The 17,435-nt window shown below is 36.7% G+C and overlaps 1 protein-coding gene across 2 annotated transcripts in view; it reads right to left on the bottom strand.

Annotated features, from left to right (window-relative positions):
• The window catches only part of mthfd1l (methylenetetrahydrofolate dehydrogenase (NADP+ dependent) 1 like), a 98,481-nt gene that overhangs the window by 72,599 nt on the left and 8,447 nt on the right, over positions 1-17,435 (bottom strand). For both annotated transcript variants that reach the window (XM_041252382.1, XM_041252381.1), the window contains exons 7-17: positions 16,656-16,792; positions 15,193-15,295; positions 13,178-13,260; positions 12,211-12,308; positions 11,407-11,580; positions 5,636-5,772; positions 5,294-5,340; positions 4,601-4,708; positions 3,575-3,649; positions 1,376-1,478; positions 776-852 (exon numbers count right to left, since the gene is read on the bottom strand). In XM_041252382.1, the coding sequence (XP_041108316.1) occupies positions 776-852; positions 1,376-1,478; positions 3,575-3,649; positions 4,601-4,708; positions 5,294-5,340; positions 5,636-5,772; positions 11,407-11,580; positions 12,211-12,308; positions 13,178-13,260; positions 15,193-15,295; positions 16,656-16,792 (1,142 nt within the window). The remainder of the gene's footprint in view (positions 1-775; positions 853-1,375; positions 1,479-3,574; positions 3,650-4,600; positions 4,709-5,293; positions 5,341-5,635; positions 5,773-11,406; positions 11,581-12,210; positions 12,309-13,177; positions 13,261-15,192; positions 15,296-16,655; positions 16,793-17,435) is intronic.

Genomic DNA, 17,435 nt, shown 5'->3' with positions numbered 1-17,435 from the left:
ATGGTTTAAAATTGCATAATTGTAATAGGCGTTATTATAATAGACGTTATGATAATGAGGCTCAAGAAAACGCTTGTCAAATGAAAGTCAAATGACTGTTGGAAAGTAAATGTGCCAATTATAGAATGTATTTCATTGGTGTATGTGTGTAACTGTATGCCGACATTAGCCAATAGCTTTTGGCTTTACAAAGACCTAGAGTGGATGGAAGCCAATAGGGAGTGAAAAGAGGTAGGTCTAAGGGAACAGGATGCAAGCAGGAAAAGAGAAAAGAAAAACTGGGGGGTCTGAAAAGTTTCACTGCACTGCACACATATAGTTTAGTTTGGTAAAAACTAACCGTTTCTAGCCCTAAAGACTGCTTTTGCAGGATAGCTGGCACAGAAATAGTACATTTACCATTTCATTTCTATGTGTGTGTGTGGGCCCCAATCTGGCATCGGGGCCCTGGGGCGCTTGCCTTGAATTTATCTATTGAGCAAAACAATTCTTGGGTGAGAAGTTCTTTTACCTAAATCTGGTCAAAGCAACCTTTTAGGTTCACAGCACCAATGAAAACACAGACATCTGAAAAATCTGCATTGTCATGTGGTAACATTAATGTATCAATGAAAAGTGCTTTTGAACAGACTGATAAATATGCTGTATTGTATTTTGCATAATTTAATAAGGCACATAAACTACAATATAAACTATTAAACACAATTCAACAGTATGTGAAACACAAATTCAGGAGGGTAAAAATGAAACCTTTAACAAAGGACAAAAACAGTACCTGTCGGATGAATCCTTTCTCTGTGTTTGCTTGACCAACTGTTATTTTCCTTAAGAATCTGTCATTTGTATCTAAAACTAAAGAAAAAAGAAAGCACAATAGGCATAAGAATACAATAAGGTTACAATATACTGCATAAACAGTTAATCAGCAGATTCCAATCCATTGGGAGGGGTCTTTCAATTCTGGTTACCAATCTCTGCATGTGGAACCTCTCAAAAGCACACTTCAGGACCACAGTGGAAGCAGAAGATAAAGTGCCATTATCAAAACACTTTACAAGCAGTTTAAACAATTCCTGAAATGACTCAGGGTTTTATCTCCACTATTATTACACAGATGGATGCCTTAATTTGTGAAAAATGTATCCAACTGAACTTATGATGTAACACTCCTTATACCTCCAACAAACATTTGGTCTCCATTTCTGCGCCACACCAACATGTGTTACCATATTTTGTATTTGGGAGAATGATCCACAAAGCAGCTTTTTAGCCACCTTATATATTCTGCCAAGTCGCAGTGTTTCGATTGATTGGTCCCTGATTTCAGTGGCAACACACTGATGATATTCAATAGCTCTAGATTTAATCCCTGTACCTCTTTGCCATGTAACTGTTGCTGGGTCAATGTCGAGGCGTACAAATGAGGCAATCTCCTCTTCCGTCAGTGTGCTTGGGTCGCTCTTGTTTATTCCCAATCTCTTAAAAAAATAAAAATAATAAGCCAGTTAATACTCTTTTTCAATATTAAGTTATAAAACTACACATTTTCTAGCACAACATGCAGTGCAGTATTGCAGGTATAAGCTATTGTAAACATCAGAAGGTTTACCATACTGAAGATGGCTAATATGGATTTTTCAAATGCGCCAGTAATTCCAGTACTAAATTCACCATGTTTCATTTAAAAAAATTGAAAATTGTAAAAGGAATTCAAGTAATAAGAACATAAATTCAAAGCACTGTGTAGCACAAAACAAATATCGTCTACTAAAAACCATACTGTGGGTTTTTACTGCCTAGCTATAAAAATAACCAAGACGTGGTACAAACATTGTTTTAATGGACGACATGTCAAGTGAACAAGGTTCTGGCAAGTTTAAATTCCTAACACTTCAAAACATACCAGCCTTTATTTTCTCTTTAAACAATTACTTTATCACACTTGCCAAACACCGTAACAAACGTTTACATGTTTATAAGGCCGAAATGATTAAATCAGCTCCCACCCGTGACGGTGTGCAGAATTCACAAATCAACTCCATACATTAGCCTGTAGAGTACATACCACTAAATCAAATTAAAAAAGCTATGCAGGGTAAGAGACATTACAGAAATAAAGTTAATGTTAAATAGTGTAAATTGTTTATCTTGGCACATGTTCATATCCCCACAAATCACCACTAACTGCGCAGCATGACCGCCATCTGGCACCAGATTAGAAAAAAGTAAACTCTACTCAGGCAAGTCAGTCAGTCTCAACGTCCACAATGCAAATAAGCACCGTCTTCTCTTAGTGTTTTCATTCCTGGCCATGTGCTTGGCACCTTAGCAGGATAGGGAATCATCAACCCATTCACAAGAATGTCATTTGTTTTAGAGCAACACCCTTCCTGCATAGGGCAGCTGAAATACTATTACATTCTGACCATGTACAGTCCTGGGAAAGGATTTCAAAGTGATCAGAACTGCTGGACAGGTATACCAAAAGTAATTTGTCATTTTTGGGAAAAGTGGTCTCTTCACATATCTAGGCAGTGTCTGCCCTGTTAGGATGGAAGGAATAAAGGCTTGAAGGAAGGAAGCACTATGGCAGATGACTGAGTGCCCCCACCCCCCAATAGTTTTAAAGTTTCCACCAGGGTTTTGTGTAGCTAAAGATAAACTATCAAACTTGACACTGAATGTGTGTGTGTGTGTGTATATATATATATATATATATATATATATATATATATATATATATATATATATATATATATATATATATTTGTTACAGTAGCAAAAGCTATTAGATATTATTAATGGCTTCACCACACTTCACCACACATTCTTATTAATATCTTAGATCAGCGGTAATAACTGACTTTTCAACTCTTAATATGAATTCTAAAATAATTCTGTTTAAGTCTATCACCAGCTATCTTTACATCATGGACATTCATCTTACAGAATGGGCATGCTGCATTCACAGCAGGTTATGAAGTTTACTGAAAATCCATTAGAATATAGACAAAAATATTTTATTTATTTTAATTTCAGATTTTATACATTGGTAGCATTTTCCCCATCACTCAACAGAACTTTTCAGGCGACAAAAGTTGAATATAAAAAAATAATTCTTAACTAACTCACGAGGTCCCCTAGTTGTGATCTACAGTATTTCTAGAATTAATTCCAAACATACATAAATAACATACCCTAAGCAGTTGCCTTGGTGTTTATTGTAAACACAGTAGCTTTGTAAAGAAGCCGATACTTGGTTAAAAGCTATTTAATGCATATGTTGATCTTGCCTGTTCTGACCTACGAGATTGATAAAAACGTGAAAATGAAAAAGTGTAAAAGAGGGCCATGTTATAGCAGGGTTGAGTTTAATGGCAGTGTTAGTAAGATCTTAAAAAAAGACCTGAAAGCAACTTGTCAAGTGACCTGAGCGTATCTATTCAACAGTGGGACACCGGAGAAAATCTCAGTGTTTGCAGCACCTGCGGCGTCACAGGAGCTTTTGATTCTGGCCCATTCTTTCAGCAAAATCTTTAACAACATTTAAATGATAATAAAGTTAAGGACTTACATGTAACCTAGCCAACTGAATTGAAGCAAATTTTCTCACTCCATTAACTGAAGGTACAAGGCGATTATACAAAGCCTGTAGAAACAAGAAGAGAAGGTACAGCAACTGTCTTATGCAGGCATAAAACTGATAAACAGTGATACATTGGCAATATATGGGGAAGTTACTTTTTCATATACAAGTTAGTTAACACTATTTGTATTACACATTATACAAATATATTATGTGCTGTGTTTATTTTGCTCATGAGGTGTCTGTTTTGTATATGAACACTTATATGAACATAAGTTAGATGCTGTAAAAAAAAAAAAAAAAAAAATAGTGCACTTTATTATTTAAAACTATGTGTACATGTGTTTTTGTAATGCTCGAGTACCGAATGCCTTCGAATTTAAGACACGCTTTTGTAACCATTTCTTGCTTCTCAGAAATAGCCTGCGTCTTAAATTCGAGTCCAGTATAGTGATGAGTGTATTAAAAAAATCGGCAATAAAGGCGTCTGCCCAAATGCAGCAACATGACACGGCTGAGAAAAAACAAACCAAGCTTCCTGAGGAATTCCAAGAGAAACATTTACAATTTCAGCATTTCTAACAAACAGTAACGGCTTGGAGAGATCAGAAATGCTGATCAGATCCTGTACTTTTCGACACGCCAAGCAATGTTCAGTGCTGTTGCGGTTGCTGGGTTACATGTTGCCTGATGCCGTGGAGTGTTGTGTCATGCTTGCTGTTGTGTGTGATGCTGTAAGTGAGTGGTGGTGTGTGTATGACAGAGACGCCACCTTCAGTATTACACAGTGTGCAGCACGATAAACAAGCTCTGTGGTTAATATACAACAACACTGTTTCGTGTCAGTTTTGTACAACACGACAGCATAATTGAGGTTGTATCTTTGTAAATGCGTATTTATTTGACGTTTTACTTTTTCCTCAAATTGAGGGTGGTAAATTTGGGCTGCACCTTAAATTCAAGGGTGCCTTAAATTTGAAGGAATACATTATATATCTGTATAGCAGGCCCAACCTTGTCCGACTGGGTAGATTCATGAAGGATCCTAGCATCAATTGCAGCAGCGAGAAGGTTATTTGCAGCAGTAATGGCATGAATGTCTCCGGTCAAGTGAAGGTTGAACTAAAAAAAAAATAAAATAAGAAAACCATTTGCTTAATAAGAAAAATCCATTAAAAATATAAATCCAAAAAAGAATACATCTGGTATGCACCTTCCTTTGTAACTGCACAGGATCAAGACAAAGCATAAAAGTGTGTGCACATAACTTCTTACAGAACGCCCACGTAAACAACTTCTTGTGGGCACTACCCATTGCAGAGACCATTTGCAGTAAATATAGGCTTTTAAATGAAATTGGATTCACTCAGGTCTTAAGACTAAAGCGTGTATCTGTTCTTACGACTTACAGTCAGCATTTATTTTTAAATATAACATTTAAATCGTAAGTTTGAAAGGGAAAAGCAAAACACTCACTGGACTTTTTTCAGCACAGTAATGCCATTTTAAAACAGAGCACTGTCTCACACAGAACAAGAACAAAAACGGGCTGTACATTACATGACATATTTCAATTCCCTGCAGCCTTTCCCCGCAATAACTTCCTCATGAAAAATATTATGTTAAACGGTGTCAGGAGTGAGCTTGTTTTGGAATTGCAGAGTCCAGCTGACTCAGGTCTTATGATTGTCATCAGGACTTGCTTACCTCCTCCATTGGAATGACTTGAGCATAACCACCTCCCGCAGCACCGCCTGGAGCAAGAAAAGCAAGTTCAACATTCGGATCAAAGGGGTGCGCAAAAGGATTCAGTGAAGGAACATCCATATACACAAGGTCTGCAGACAGTGGTCCACTACCAGAATCATGCACTGCCTAAAAAGCCTAGGAAATACAATCAACCAATACATCCTTGAGTCTCCGGAAATCTATAAACCAAATCGTTAATTAACAGGATCACCCTCCCCGCCCACATTAGTCTGATTACTTGAGGTTGTATGATGCTTGTGTCTGCCCATTTTGGGGCCTCCTTCTTCGCACAATCATTACCTTTAACTCCAAAGGTGGGTCCTTGTGAAGGCTGTCTCAGGCAAGCAAAGGAATTGACCTGAAGATGGGCAGTAAGGGCTTGAACCAGTCCTATAGTCACTGTGCTTTTGCCTTCCCCGAGTGGTGTTGGTGTTATACTTTAAAAATAAAACAAGGAATAAATTAAATGATTACACTGTCTACATTGTAGATTTGTAGTTGGTTCAGAAAAAAAAACTGACAGAGAAAGGATGAAGAATGTATTGTACATACAATTAAATGATACAGCCTACAGGGAAAACAATCCCAAGGCTTACACTTCATTCACATGACTGTTGCTCTAACAATGTTATCTGTTAACTGAAACAAATTCACATTTCAACAGGTATCATGGGACTCAAATATGTCAAACTCTTGATGCTAATTATTGTATGCACATGTTATAAGATTGCTGTAAGATTCCAAAGCATTCTATATTTACATTTTGCAACCTATAACAGTTCATTTATGTAGTTGGGGGTCGCAGAATAAAACTTCCCCTCTCAGCTCTACAATTAAGTATTAATGTTCAAACACAACAACCATTACTCGCCGATTAGTTGCGGTAATCACCGCTGATGAAAATAAAACTAGGGGTACACCTTCCTGGCCGATGCTCGACGGTTATCTACCCATATCGTCCGATAGCAATTGTAAACCAATAATAATAGATAGTGCAGGTAAGCTATTGAAAACTACTAGAACAAGACATAGGGGTTATATTTAAAATGGTTTATAATTATAAATATTAAAAAATGAACAGGCATGTGTCTACTTGTTACATTTACTTCAGAAAATGAATACAAAAAATAACGTAGTATTATATTGTGTGCTTGACAGCAATTTATACATTTGTTTTACAACAGTTACACAAACATAACATTTTGCATTTGTACTAGTAAAAACACTAACATAGAAAAAAATATACAATGTGACAATAACTTTTATAGCCACTTGCTGTCAAACATTGTAACTTCTACCTTACTGTACAGTAGAAAAGAAAAATGTAACCTACACAATGTCAACTACAACAACGTTTGTTACATTTTTATTTTAAGCACACACTACTCAAAAATGCACCACAACTTAAATTGTTTACTTAATCCAAAAAAAGTCAAACTCGAATTTGTAACTTAAAAGCCGAATACACCACAACTAATGCAGATTAAGTAAGATAAACAAAAATGACAAAAGGCCATTTTGAGGTACACTGTGTAATAATAATAATAATAATAATAATAATAATAATAATAATAATGTAACGGCCCGGCAGTTTCTGCGCTAACGAAATTGACTTGTTTTGCTGTTTAAACGGGGAGAGGGTGTTGAGCAGCACGGGGCAGGCGATCACTCCAGAGTCTTAAATATTCAAAGATCTTTTTTTTTTTTTTTTTTTAAGCATCAGAATAATATTCTACTCACATTCATCGTTGGATTTAATGCAGCATCAAGTAGGTTCTGCTGCACACAACTCGCTATCCTATTGTTGTCTTCAGATATTAATAAATAAACAAATACATAAATGCAAAACACCGCTCCTTTAAGACGTATTTAATGCGGGTTGATCGCATGTTACACAACACTGCAAAGAAAAGGAATGTGATGTGAATGTCAAAATGAAAATGAATATCGGTGTACAGCATCGGCTAAAATAGCAAAAAATGCCGATCGCCGATTGTGTTTTTTTCCTTGTATCGGTGCCATGCGGATAGTCTAGCGATTATCGGTGCACCCTTGGTAAAAATATTACTAACAGAAAAAAAAAAAAAAAGATTTAGTGCATATTCTATACAGTATCTCTTCAGGCTGCTTAAAATTCAAGTTGCTAACAGTAATGCTTTGGAATACATCTACTACAGGCTAATGACAGCTGTACTCCGAACCTCAGACAGTATGCCACATAGAATTATTCTTATTTCATATATGGATAGTGATCCCATAATTTACTTAACTTCATCTTCAAAACCAAATGCCATAAAGGTACTAGTAGCAACGAGAATAAAAAGGGGAGAATAAATTACCTATTTTTTGCTCGCCTCATTATATAAAGTCCATTTATCTCTTTAAACAGCCCCTCTGATTGAGCCTCAAAGGTTATTCCTCTGCTTTTGATTTTAACAGAATAATCAAAACAGATAATTAAAAGTAATTAATCTTATATTACAGTGGATTTTAATGTTCCTTTAATTCTTATAAGACTGAAAATAATTTGATTTCCCCTTCACTATTAAGATATCAAGTAAAAGATACAGTACGGAGTTTGGTGTGTTCAGAGGACATACATCCTGTCATCTTCAATGTAAAACAACAACTCACAGCCTCAGCAGGCAGCTTAGACATTGTAATGACATTTCCGACTAGAAACCTGGCATGGACCACAGGGCTATTTTATACAAAACACAAACGTTCAGCCAAAAAGGGGAACGCTGGCATTGTGACCCTCTATATTTTTCCTGTTTACCTTTTTAAATTGTCCATTCAAGGTTCTGTTCAGGAGATGCAACATAGACAGATTGAAACTTGAAACCCTATTGGCCAATGCAGTCACATGACCAAAAACAGTTGATGATATTGTTCACAAAAGCAGTCAATTACCACTCTAGCGAGAAAAAAGTGACATAAGTGAAAATAAATTGGGTTGTGTAGATTTTTTTATTTAAAGTGGAATTGCAACATAATTTAACAAATATATTGACTCCATTCTTGGGCTTATTCAACTGATCTCACCAGTAGCGGATCTAAATACCACCACTGTTTAAATCATTACAACACGGCAGTAAATTAAAAATTAGAACTATCAGTATAATGAAAAAGTTGTTAATCAGGACATCTATCAACAGTACAGAATAGTATACGATAATAATGACGAATAATGTTTTACGTAATTTTGACAAGGGATGATTTAGCTATACATTTTAATAGAAATGCTATACTAACCTGTATGTTATGTATAATACCCCCAAATCCACAGACGACTGAGGGAAATCCACTGTGACGCGAAGCCGGTGACGCGTTGCTAAGCAACCAGATGAGCGGGAGGCTCGCTCTACACTAAACTGATCGGAAGGTCTGGATTGGCTAGAGGGCGTGCCGGGCTCAAAAAGCGTCTGCACCACAGCTTGGAGCTGCTTTAAGGCCATTACTATACAGACGGTTGCTGAGTGAGAGCATGTCTGTTTACATCTAGAAGGAAAGCATCTGCTATACAGGAGTGTAGCAGAGCAGAGCTCTGCCCTTTATAAATTGGCAGGGATGGGGTTAAATTCCCCTACCTGCCTGGGTTTATTGTGTTCAGGTGGCTGGGGTTGATTAGAGTAATTAACGATCAATCAGCACCCAGCCACCTGACATAAAAAGAGGCCTCAGCTTCCCATAAGGGAGAGGAGGGAGCTGAGCAAGCAAGCAGACAGACAGACAGACAGACAGACAGACAGACAGACAGACAGACAGACAGACAGACAGACAGACAGTTGTGATTGATGTTTTTGGATTTGTGGTTTTTTATTTTCTGATCCAGTGAAGGCATCGCCCAGCCTGGAAAACTTTATTTTTGTAAGTTTTCCTTTGTATTTTGTTATTTGTGTTTAAATATCTTTGTTTTTGCCCTTGTGCCCTTTTATTTTGTGTTTATTTATAATAAAAGTACTATTTATTTTTTTTTTAACTGCAGTCTGTCTCTGGGCCTCTATCCACTCGCCAGCCTGTCACAAGGAGCTCCTACTACAGAACCCTTGAACTGCAACACGATGCCTGTGAAGGACAGGACTTCGGAAGCAACAGAACAGAAGTAGGTCAACTTAGGGGGATGTGGATTCCAAAACAGTATAGAGAGGATTTATCGTAGAGTATAAAGGTTCCTGGAGCGGGACAATCCTTTTAGAGGGACTAGCGCTCGCCATTTTGTGTAGTAAACTTTTTTAGCTTTGTTTTGGTTTCTTTATTAAATGTGACATATCAACACCAATGTTGTGTCTGTCTCAGTATTTTCCAGTGACTACCCACACATGTAACACATCCCCTGTTACACTCACCCTTCTAGTTTTTCTTATTTTACAATAAATAGTCTGGAGGACAAAATCCACGATACACCATTCTCAAGGGAACCAAAACAGTGGCAAAATATCTGCTCTAAAAATGAATTGTTCTCAAAGATATAGGCTGCAATGCTGAACTGCACCTGTGGTTGATGGGTGGATGCTCCAAGTTCATTCTTCAGAAGACATGTTTATAACTGCAGAAGACTCTCTAAAACCTCTTTCACACTGGCACTCCTATTCAGGTCCCGACCCGAGTACTGGCTACAATCACACAAGTTGAAACCACATACCTGGGTCGTATCCAGGTTGGCCCGGATTGCAGCGACCCACCTCAGGGTGTGGGTTGAAACGCTTTGACCGGGATGACAAAATTTATGGTCATTTGTAAGCCAATGAAATAACAAACAGCAAGGCGTATTTCTGTTTATTCTGCTGCTTCTGTGGTATTGATACGCGCATTGTGTATTTGCACCTGTGATCCAGGTCAACCCAGCATTTATCAAAAGCAGTGTGAAATCGTGTAGCTGACCCACATGACACCTGGTCCTGACGTAGGAGAGAGCGCCAGTGTGAAAGGGGCTTAGGATGAAACACCTGGGATCGGAACTTTGGAGGGATGGATTATGAGCTTTCATTCATGCTTTGTAGCTACTTTTGGGTCAATGGGATCAGTGCTTCTTATTAACTCCCTTTGACTGACACACACTTTTTTCAGAAAATATTTATTACTTACTCCTAGCAATTGCTTTTCCTTATCTGTTTTAGCTTTGTATTGCTGCGGAATATGCTACATAAAAATGTAATGTACTGTACTGCCTATTTTCTCTATTGGGAGTTAAACAAATGTAATGAATTTGTACATATACAGTACCTCTAATACAGATTTAAAAACTGGATATTTCCTACTTGTCACTCACTTAGTTCAAGAGGACTTAAATACTATCAACAATAACTGTGAAACACCCAATAGTTCTGAATTTAGAAATACTAAAATAAACATACTGCATGAAGTTAAAACACTGATAAGCTGTTTTTAGGAAAATAATTTGGAAAACAGACGAGTTGTGTACATTCATAGTACTGCTTTGCTTCTTCTATGCTTGTTATAAAAAAATAAATTTAACTTCTTACAAATATTTGTCAATTTATTGCGTACTTGCATACAGAACATGACAATGACAAAACTTCTAACAACTTCTAAAATTGACATCGCAGATAACTGGAATCCAACATTAAAAAAAAAAAAAAAAAACTTTCTAACCTTTTTTTTTAGGTTGAAAGAATGTCACCTTCACTCATTAGTTATTAAAACATAATTTCATTTTTGGAATGAAAGTCAAATACTGGGTATTGCATCTGTTTGTATTGCTGGGAATTCAAGAATTTGAAAACAAGTTAAATCTCCTGAATGCTTTACTAACACCATCTCAGTTTAGTGCTATTATTACCGTGAAACCTTATATGTTATAAAACCACCACCACTGAAACAAAATAAAAGTGGGTTAACTTGTTTTATAGCTTTTCATAGAGACCCACTTTACTCTTTGTATTAAAGTCAAAACAGGTTTGAATTTGGGAATGTATAGCAATACTTCCAGCATCAGCATGACACTGTTCCTTAGTTCCACCTAAAAACTGACATTTTTACTTATTGGCAAAATAAAACAATGGAAGAAAAACATGAAAAGATAGATAGCAAAGGGAATATATTCTTACCCAGCAACCAGGACATATTTCCCATCTGGCTGTTCTTTTAACCTTTCCAGGAGAGATAATCTTACTTTGGCTTTTGCTTTTCCATAGACTTCAATTTCATCTGCAAGCAATCCAATCTCCTTGGCAAGCAGGTCGACAGGCTTTGGAACCTGGCCTCGGGAAATCTCAATGTCGCTAATAAAAACAGGGAAAGCAGGAGATTAAAATCTGTCTATGTGGTTCCTCCCTAAATGAAGCACTTGAGTCACAAACAGTGCAAGGTACTGTGTCCAACAGCCAACTTCTGAGTTGAAAGGAATACTGTCCACAAACAAGCTGGGCGCACCAGTATATTCGCAAATCTCTTATAAATGTACAGCTTCAATCTAACCAACTTCGAAATGGCGTGACACTCGTTCTACATTATAATGATTTGTGATATTTACACCTACAGCGATTCTAATAGACGAAACAATAATAGTCTGCATTACTACACTGATGAATGCAATAGCCTTGTGTCTAGCTATGCAAAAAAGTGGAATATATGAAATAATGTAATTTTCAGAAATCCACTTCTCAAATATCATATACAAACACACACACACACACACACATTCCATTGTCTATCTATCTATCTTGCAGGATGCAAATAACTCAATTTGTGTGAAAGTACCATGAAGAAGTTTACCGTGACTACAATGAATTATGATGCAATTAAAGAAGCAATTCCCATGATGAGGTATATTGCTGATACAAGGGCGAATCATGAAAAGAATATTAGCTACCTGCTGTGAATTTAAACAGAAATTCTTCTTGGATCCTTACCTGGGCACAGGTGAGAGAGGCTGGAGTTTCAGGCTTCTGAGATTCCATTGCTTATACTGCTGTCGCTCAACCCACCTTCTGCTGCTTTCAACAACATTCTGTGAAGAAACGTAGAGTCAGAGCTACAAAAACCCACAGTTAAAGTATACACCAATGTTTCACTTGAAGTTTTTTTTTTTTTTTTAATATATAGTTTTTGAACTATTTAAATGAAAAGAAATGACAAGTAATTCAGTGTTAAAAATGTAATGAAATGGACAATGAACAATGCTGAATTGACATTCAGATTTGGGAGAATTGCACAATTCACTCTTAAAAAATAATATAATCAAAATCCAACTATACCAACTCTTTAAAGAGTAGCTTGGTACAGGTCTGAAATGTTTTTTTTTTTTTTTTTTTTTTACTAATGTATTATTCTTGTTTAGATGTACTTCTCTGTTTCAGTCACAACATCCAATTGACTTTTAAAAAAGACACCTGTGGCCTCTACAGAGCTCTAAAGCATTTCTTCTGTCTAATCAAGAGTGTAACCATTAACCAATCCATTGCAACACGTGGATTACTTCACTTGTTGTCTGTGTTTTTTTTCTTACAGTATTGCAGGGGTGAGAGTAATGGTTACACTTGTGTACCTGCTGTACTTAAGAGAGAAGAACCCTTATGTGGCTACAGGGATGTTCCAAGTATTAAAAAGTCGCCACAGTGTGATGACAGATACTGAAGATGACATTCAAAGTGAATCTAAACAAGAAGAACATTCTTAAGGTATCTTCCTACCCAGAATAACTTGCTCTTTAAATTGTGATGTCACCTGAATAGCAATCCAGTCAGAGAAGGGTAGCGATGGTAAAGTGTCCCACCCACGATTACAAAAAAACAGAAGGAGTGCCTGGAAACCTGTAGTCTGAGAAGACGACAATGCACATCCACATAGAAACATATTAGGCAATGGAAGCATACCAACCTCCATCCTCAGAGCTGCTGCCAGGGTTCCAACACCCATATCTGCCTTGCTCCTCACATCTCTGCGCTGACTATTCGGTCCCTCTGAAATGAAACAATCTAGATTAAAAGATCACTTAGCTTTCAAACAGAGGCTATTTTTCTATTAGTCTCCACATTTATTATGTTCTGATATTAGATGACAGGGAACTGTTGTTGCAATCTTAACATACTGTAGTTTGCTAAAAGGATGGCCGATTTCCAAATCAACGTTTTGCAAGCAAGTCTGATAAAATCTCATTATATACTTGCTTTCCCTGATATAAAAACAAATATCAGGTTTCTGTTAACTTTTTTCTCCTACTTAAATTAAAATGTGCTTCATGTAACATCACTTCAAGCTTTTAATCAGTTTGAGGATCCTCCCAGTAAAAGAAGCCAAGCTAGACCTACTCATAAAAGAGTAGCTCAGCCGGGAAGTGGTTGGACAGAATTTGACGAATGTAAAGAGCACGTCATGCAAAATCTGTCAAGAACCCTAGTACCAAACAGGTGGGCCACTATATCCTTCTTAATAGCCTTACATTTTTTATTCAGTCAAAATTAATACTGTCAATGTGGAAGATGACACGCACATCACGAATGAGTCCTTTTTATATAAACTTGAAGTACTTGAAATATTATCCCTGCTGGGGATGAAATCTCCTGTGAAAAGGGATATGGTGGAGACGGTCATATGTACGTCTGTATATACATATGTCACTTCACAAACATGGAATTAACATTATGTAGCATATGCGATTGACAACATCAGATTCTGGGAATACATGGGGGTGTCTGTTTGGCTGTATTTACATCAGTCCCCTTGAATATATCATCTCCAAAATCTAATCAGCACACCTTTACATGAAGGGTCATAGGTCAATACAATGTGAAAGAAATTTATACATGTCGAAGCAATCGCGGTGTCTAGAAAACACTCCAAGACGGTTTCCACAGCCATGTGGGATTGGAGGCCAAAATTAAGTTGACACAAAAAAAATACATCTAAGAGATAAAGTGACAATTAATACGTAAAGCCTCAGATAAAGCGCTCGTCTGCAGTCCTTTAGCGTCCTGAAATCTTTATACTTATTTGTTTATTTAGCAGACTTATTTATCCAAGGTGACTTACAGAGACTAGGATGTGTGAGCTATGCATGAGCTAGGAATTGAACCCGGGACCTCCTGGTTACAAGCCCCTTTCTTTAACCACCAGACCACACAGCCTGCTGGTGCTTTCCTCTGAAACTGTTGCTCCTGTGTTTTGTAAAACTCTAAAGTCTTGATGAACGGATAGACAAATTCCTCCACAATAGTATCACCACTAAAGGTATGCTCCCCCCAGCAGGGATAATCAAACAAAAACTTGGTCAATTATTCAGAAAGACAATTATGAAAACTTTGAACACAAGCTTAAAATGGCTTTAAAACAGGTCCACCTGGTAATTTTCAGTCATTGTAATTTAGAAAGCAGTACGTGAGCAACTATACAAAGTGTAAGCAAGTAGCTTATACAAAAGCTTTTAAAAGACATTTGTGAGAATTTAAGTGCAAACACAAAAATGTTTTTCTTGAATCAATTTAATTTAAATTTGTCTAAATCAAAAGCAAACTTGTTATTCACTGTAACCTTGATGGAAGTCTTGGCAACATTATATATTTGGCTAAAGGTTACAATTATTTTCTTTCAGAACCCCCTTGGCCATTCTTTTGTGAAATGGTCCCTTTTTAAAAAAAATATTTATGTTGGCTGTATAGTCCAGCATTACTGAGTTGTGCAACAGTTGAAGCGCTGATAAATGAGAAAAGGTTAACTTCACGCAAAGAAAATTGGAAAGATAAGAAAAGAACTAAAACTTTAATATGTTCTGCCAAGCACAAACAAAGCTGGACTTGACATTTAACTGCCAGTGCATTAACTTGCTGTCTCACCGTAACCCTGCTTCATTAGCCCCCCTTCATAATTATTAATGATAACTCAAACCTATGGATTACCTGACACAACAGCAGCAGCACAGTTGATGACAGTTGTTCCTGGGCTCAAGCAGTTGGGTGGAATCTCTCCTGGTTTTCCATTGGTGAGAACTACAATATCAGCCTGGTAAACGTTAAATGCAACAGCAAAAAAATCAAGATAAAACATGCAGTCACAATAATATGATGTGTTGGTTTCAATTTGAAACTTACTTGTGTGTGTTTGTGTGTGAATTACAAATAAATAAACTGCTGGTTAAATCCTTGATCAATCTTTAAAAGAGTAGTGGGGTTTTGCATAAAAAAAAATTGCCTTAAAGTAATTAGTAATTTGTCATACTAATCTTTAAAGATTTATCATGGATTTAACTAGCAAGTAAGACCGTGTATGCAACTGTATTCTTTTTTTTAAGACAGGAAATTATTCCATTATTGCTATGACTACAAAACAAATACATTGTTAAACTCATGCGATAATACAGTACTTTGGATTACAGTACTTGAGCAAAGTGACATAAGACTTGCTGAAAATGCGTACAGTTTACAGAGATGGCAGTTCACTGCTATACAATGTTCTCCTTCCTACATCAATCTGTTTCAAAGTTTACAAACGTTTTCTTGCTCTTTCCTACTTGTGTTTGTACAAGATCCACGCCAGACAGCAGTTTTGTAGCACACAAACAGAAGTGTCATATACATCTATTCTCAAGGAGTCCACTCAACATATTCCAGCCTTGAAAGCTTTTCTTGCGTTATGTTATGTTCATCCTTATTTAGCTCAGGTTCATAAAAGCCAGAAGACGGGCATTCCTTTTAGTTTAGACTTGTGTTAAGACAGACCTTTCGCAAGCAAAGAATTTAAATGGAATTGGTTCAATGTGACAAACTTCTGTATTTGTGTCAGCATAACACATGAAGATCTTGAAATCTCTGTCTGCAAGAGAGTCGAGAGATTTCGAAATGTCACATTTTTCAATTTTTGTCAGTTGTTTAGAAGTATATGTAAAACTACAAAGTGACATGTAATTCAACATATTGACGTAACATTATTCAGCAGGTTTCATTTGACTGTGAAGCAAAATTAGTTTAGTGTCATGTAGTGTCATATAGTCATGTGTTGAACTTTGCTGCCATCTTGTGGTATAGTGAGGACTGAGCATTAAACGGACATGGCTACTCACAGGCATACCCAAGCTATATTAACCACTAACCAGATGTAGTTTAGGCATGGAATGAATTGAATGATGCAGGGTAATAACAGGAGAGGCCTTTATAATATGAAATACAATATGAATGCCACAGCCACCTAGGGTCTCAAGAGGATACTGCCAAAAAAATATGTATCTCCTGTAAAGTGACCCGTCAAAAGGGGTTTGGAAGACTTTGATGAAATGTTTGTCAACCTTAATTGTTTGTTTATTATTACTGACGATCTTATGATTTTAAAGTAATGAATAATTAATCAAATAAGGAGACAAAAATACCTGTTTTTGCAGGTTGTTGGAGTTCCAAACACAGCTCACAGCCACCCCACCTTTCCTTTGAATGAGGCACTGCAGAGCAACTTCAATCGGTCCATTCTCCCCAACGATTAGAACCGTCTTTCCTTCTAAGGATTTATCTGCAAGAAAGTCACAGCTCGAGTTATTTTATTTATTTTAATAACATGCATCTCTCTTTATCCTAAAGTACCTGTAGCACTTTGATGAGGTGTATTACACAATTTATTTTAAAAAACATTTAGCCAATTAATCACATGCCGTGTGTACAGTACACTATAAAAACATGAATACGTTTCTATAGCAGAAATTTAGGGGGAAAAAAAAAAAAATTAAACATATAATCCACGGCAAGCAAGTTCATCAATACATTTGACAAAGAGTCTAACCCATACTGGTCTACAACATATCATATGATAAGCAGAATTTATTTTAATTTGTATGTAGTGCCTTAATTATTATGGAGTTGGCACAGTGCTAAATGCTGTGTCTATGTTGCCAGCAAACAGTCCCAAGATACTCATGAGACTTCTTTGGTAAAATATGATCCATTTTGTTGGGTTTAATGCTTCAAAATATTGTGAAACAATGAGGGAAGTGATGCAGAAAAGTGCAGTCTATGTCCGAACTGAATTAGTGAAACACTGAATTGTGAAATAGCAAAGTACAGAATATTGTCTTCACTGTGATTTCTGTTTTTCAACAGCTGTATGAAATGGAAGCACATCATAATTCTAGATACACATTATAATCACAGTACTACAC

This window comes from Polyodon spathula, chromosome 6 (assembly GCF_017654505.1).
Source record: "Polyodon spathula isolate WHYD16114869_AA chromosome 6, ASM1765450v1, whole genome shotgun sequence".
Classification (NCBI taxonomy): Eukaryota; Metazoa; Chordata; class Actinopteri; order Acipenseriformes; family Polyodontidae; genus Polyodon; species Polyodon spathula.
Note: the sequence above shows the minus strand (reverse complement) of the source record. Positions and strands in the feature narration are given on the sequence as shown.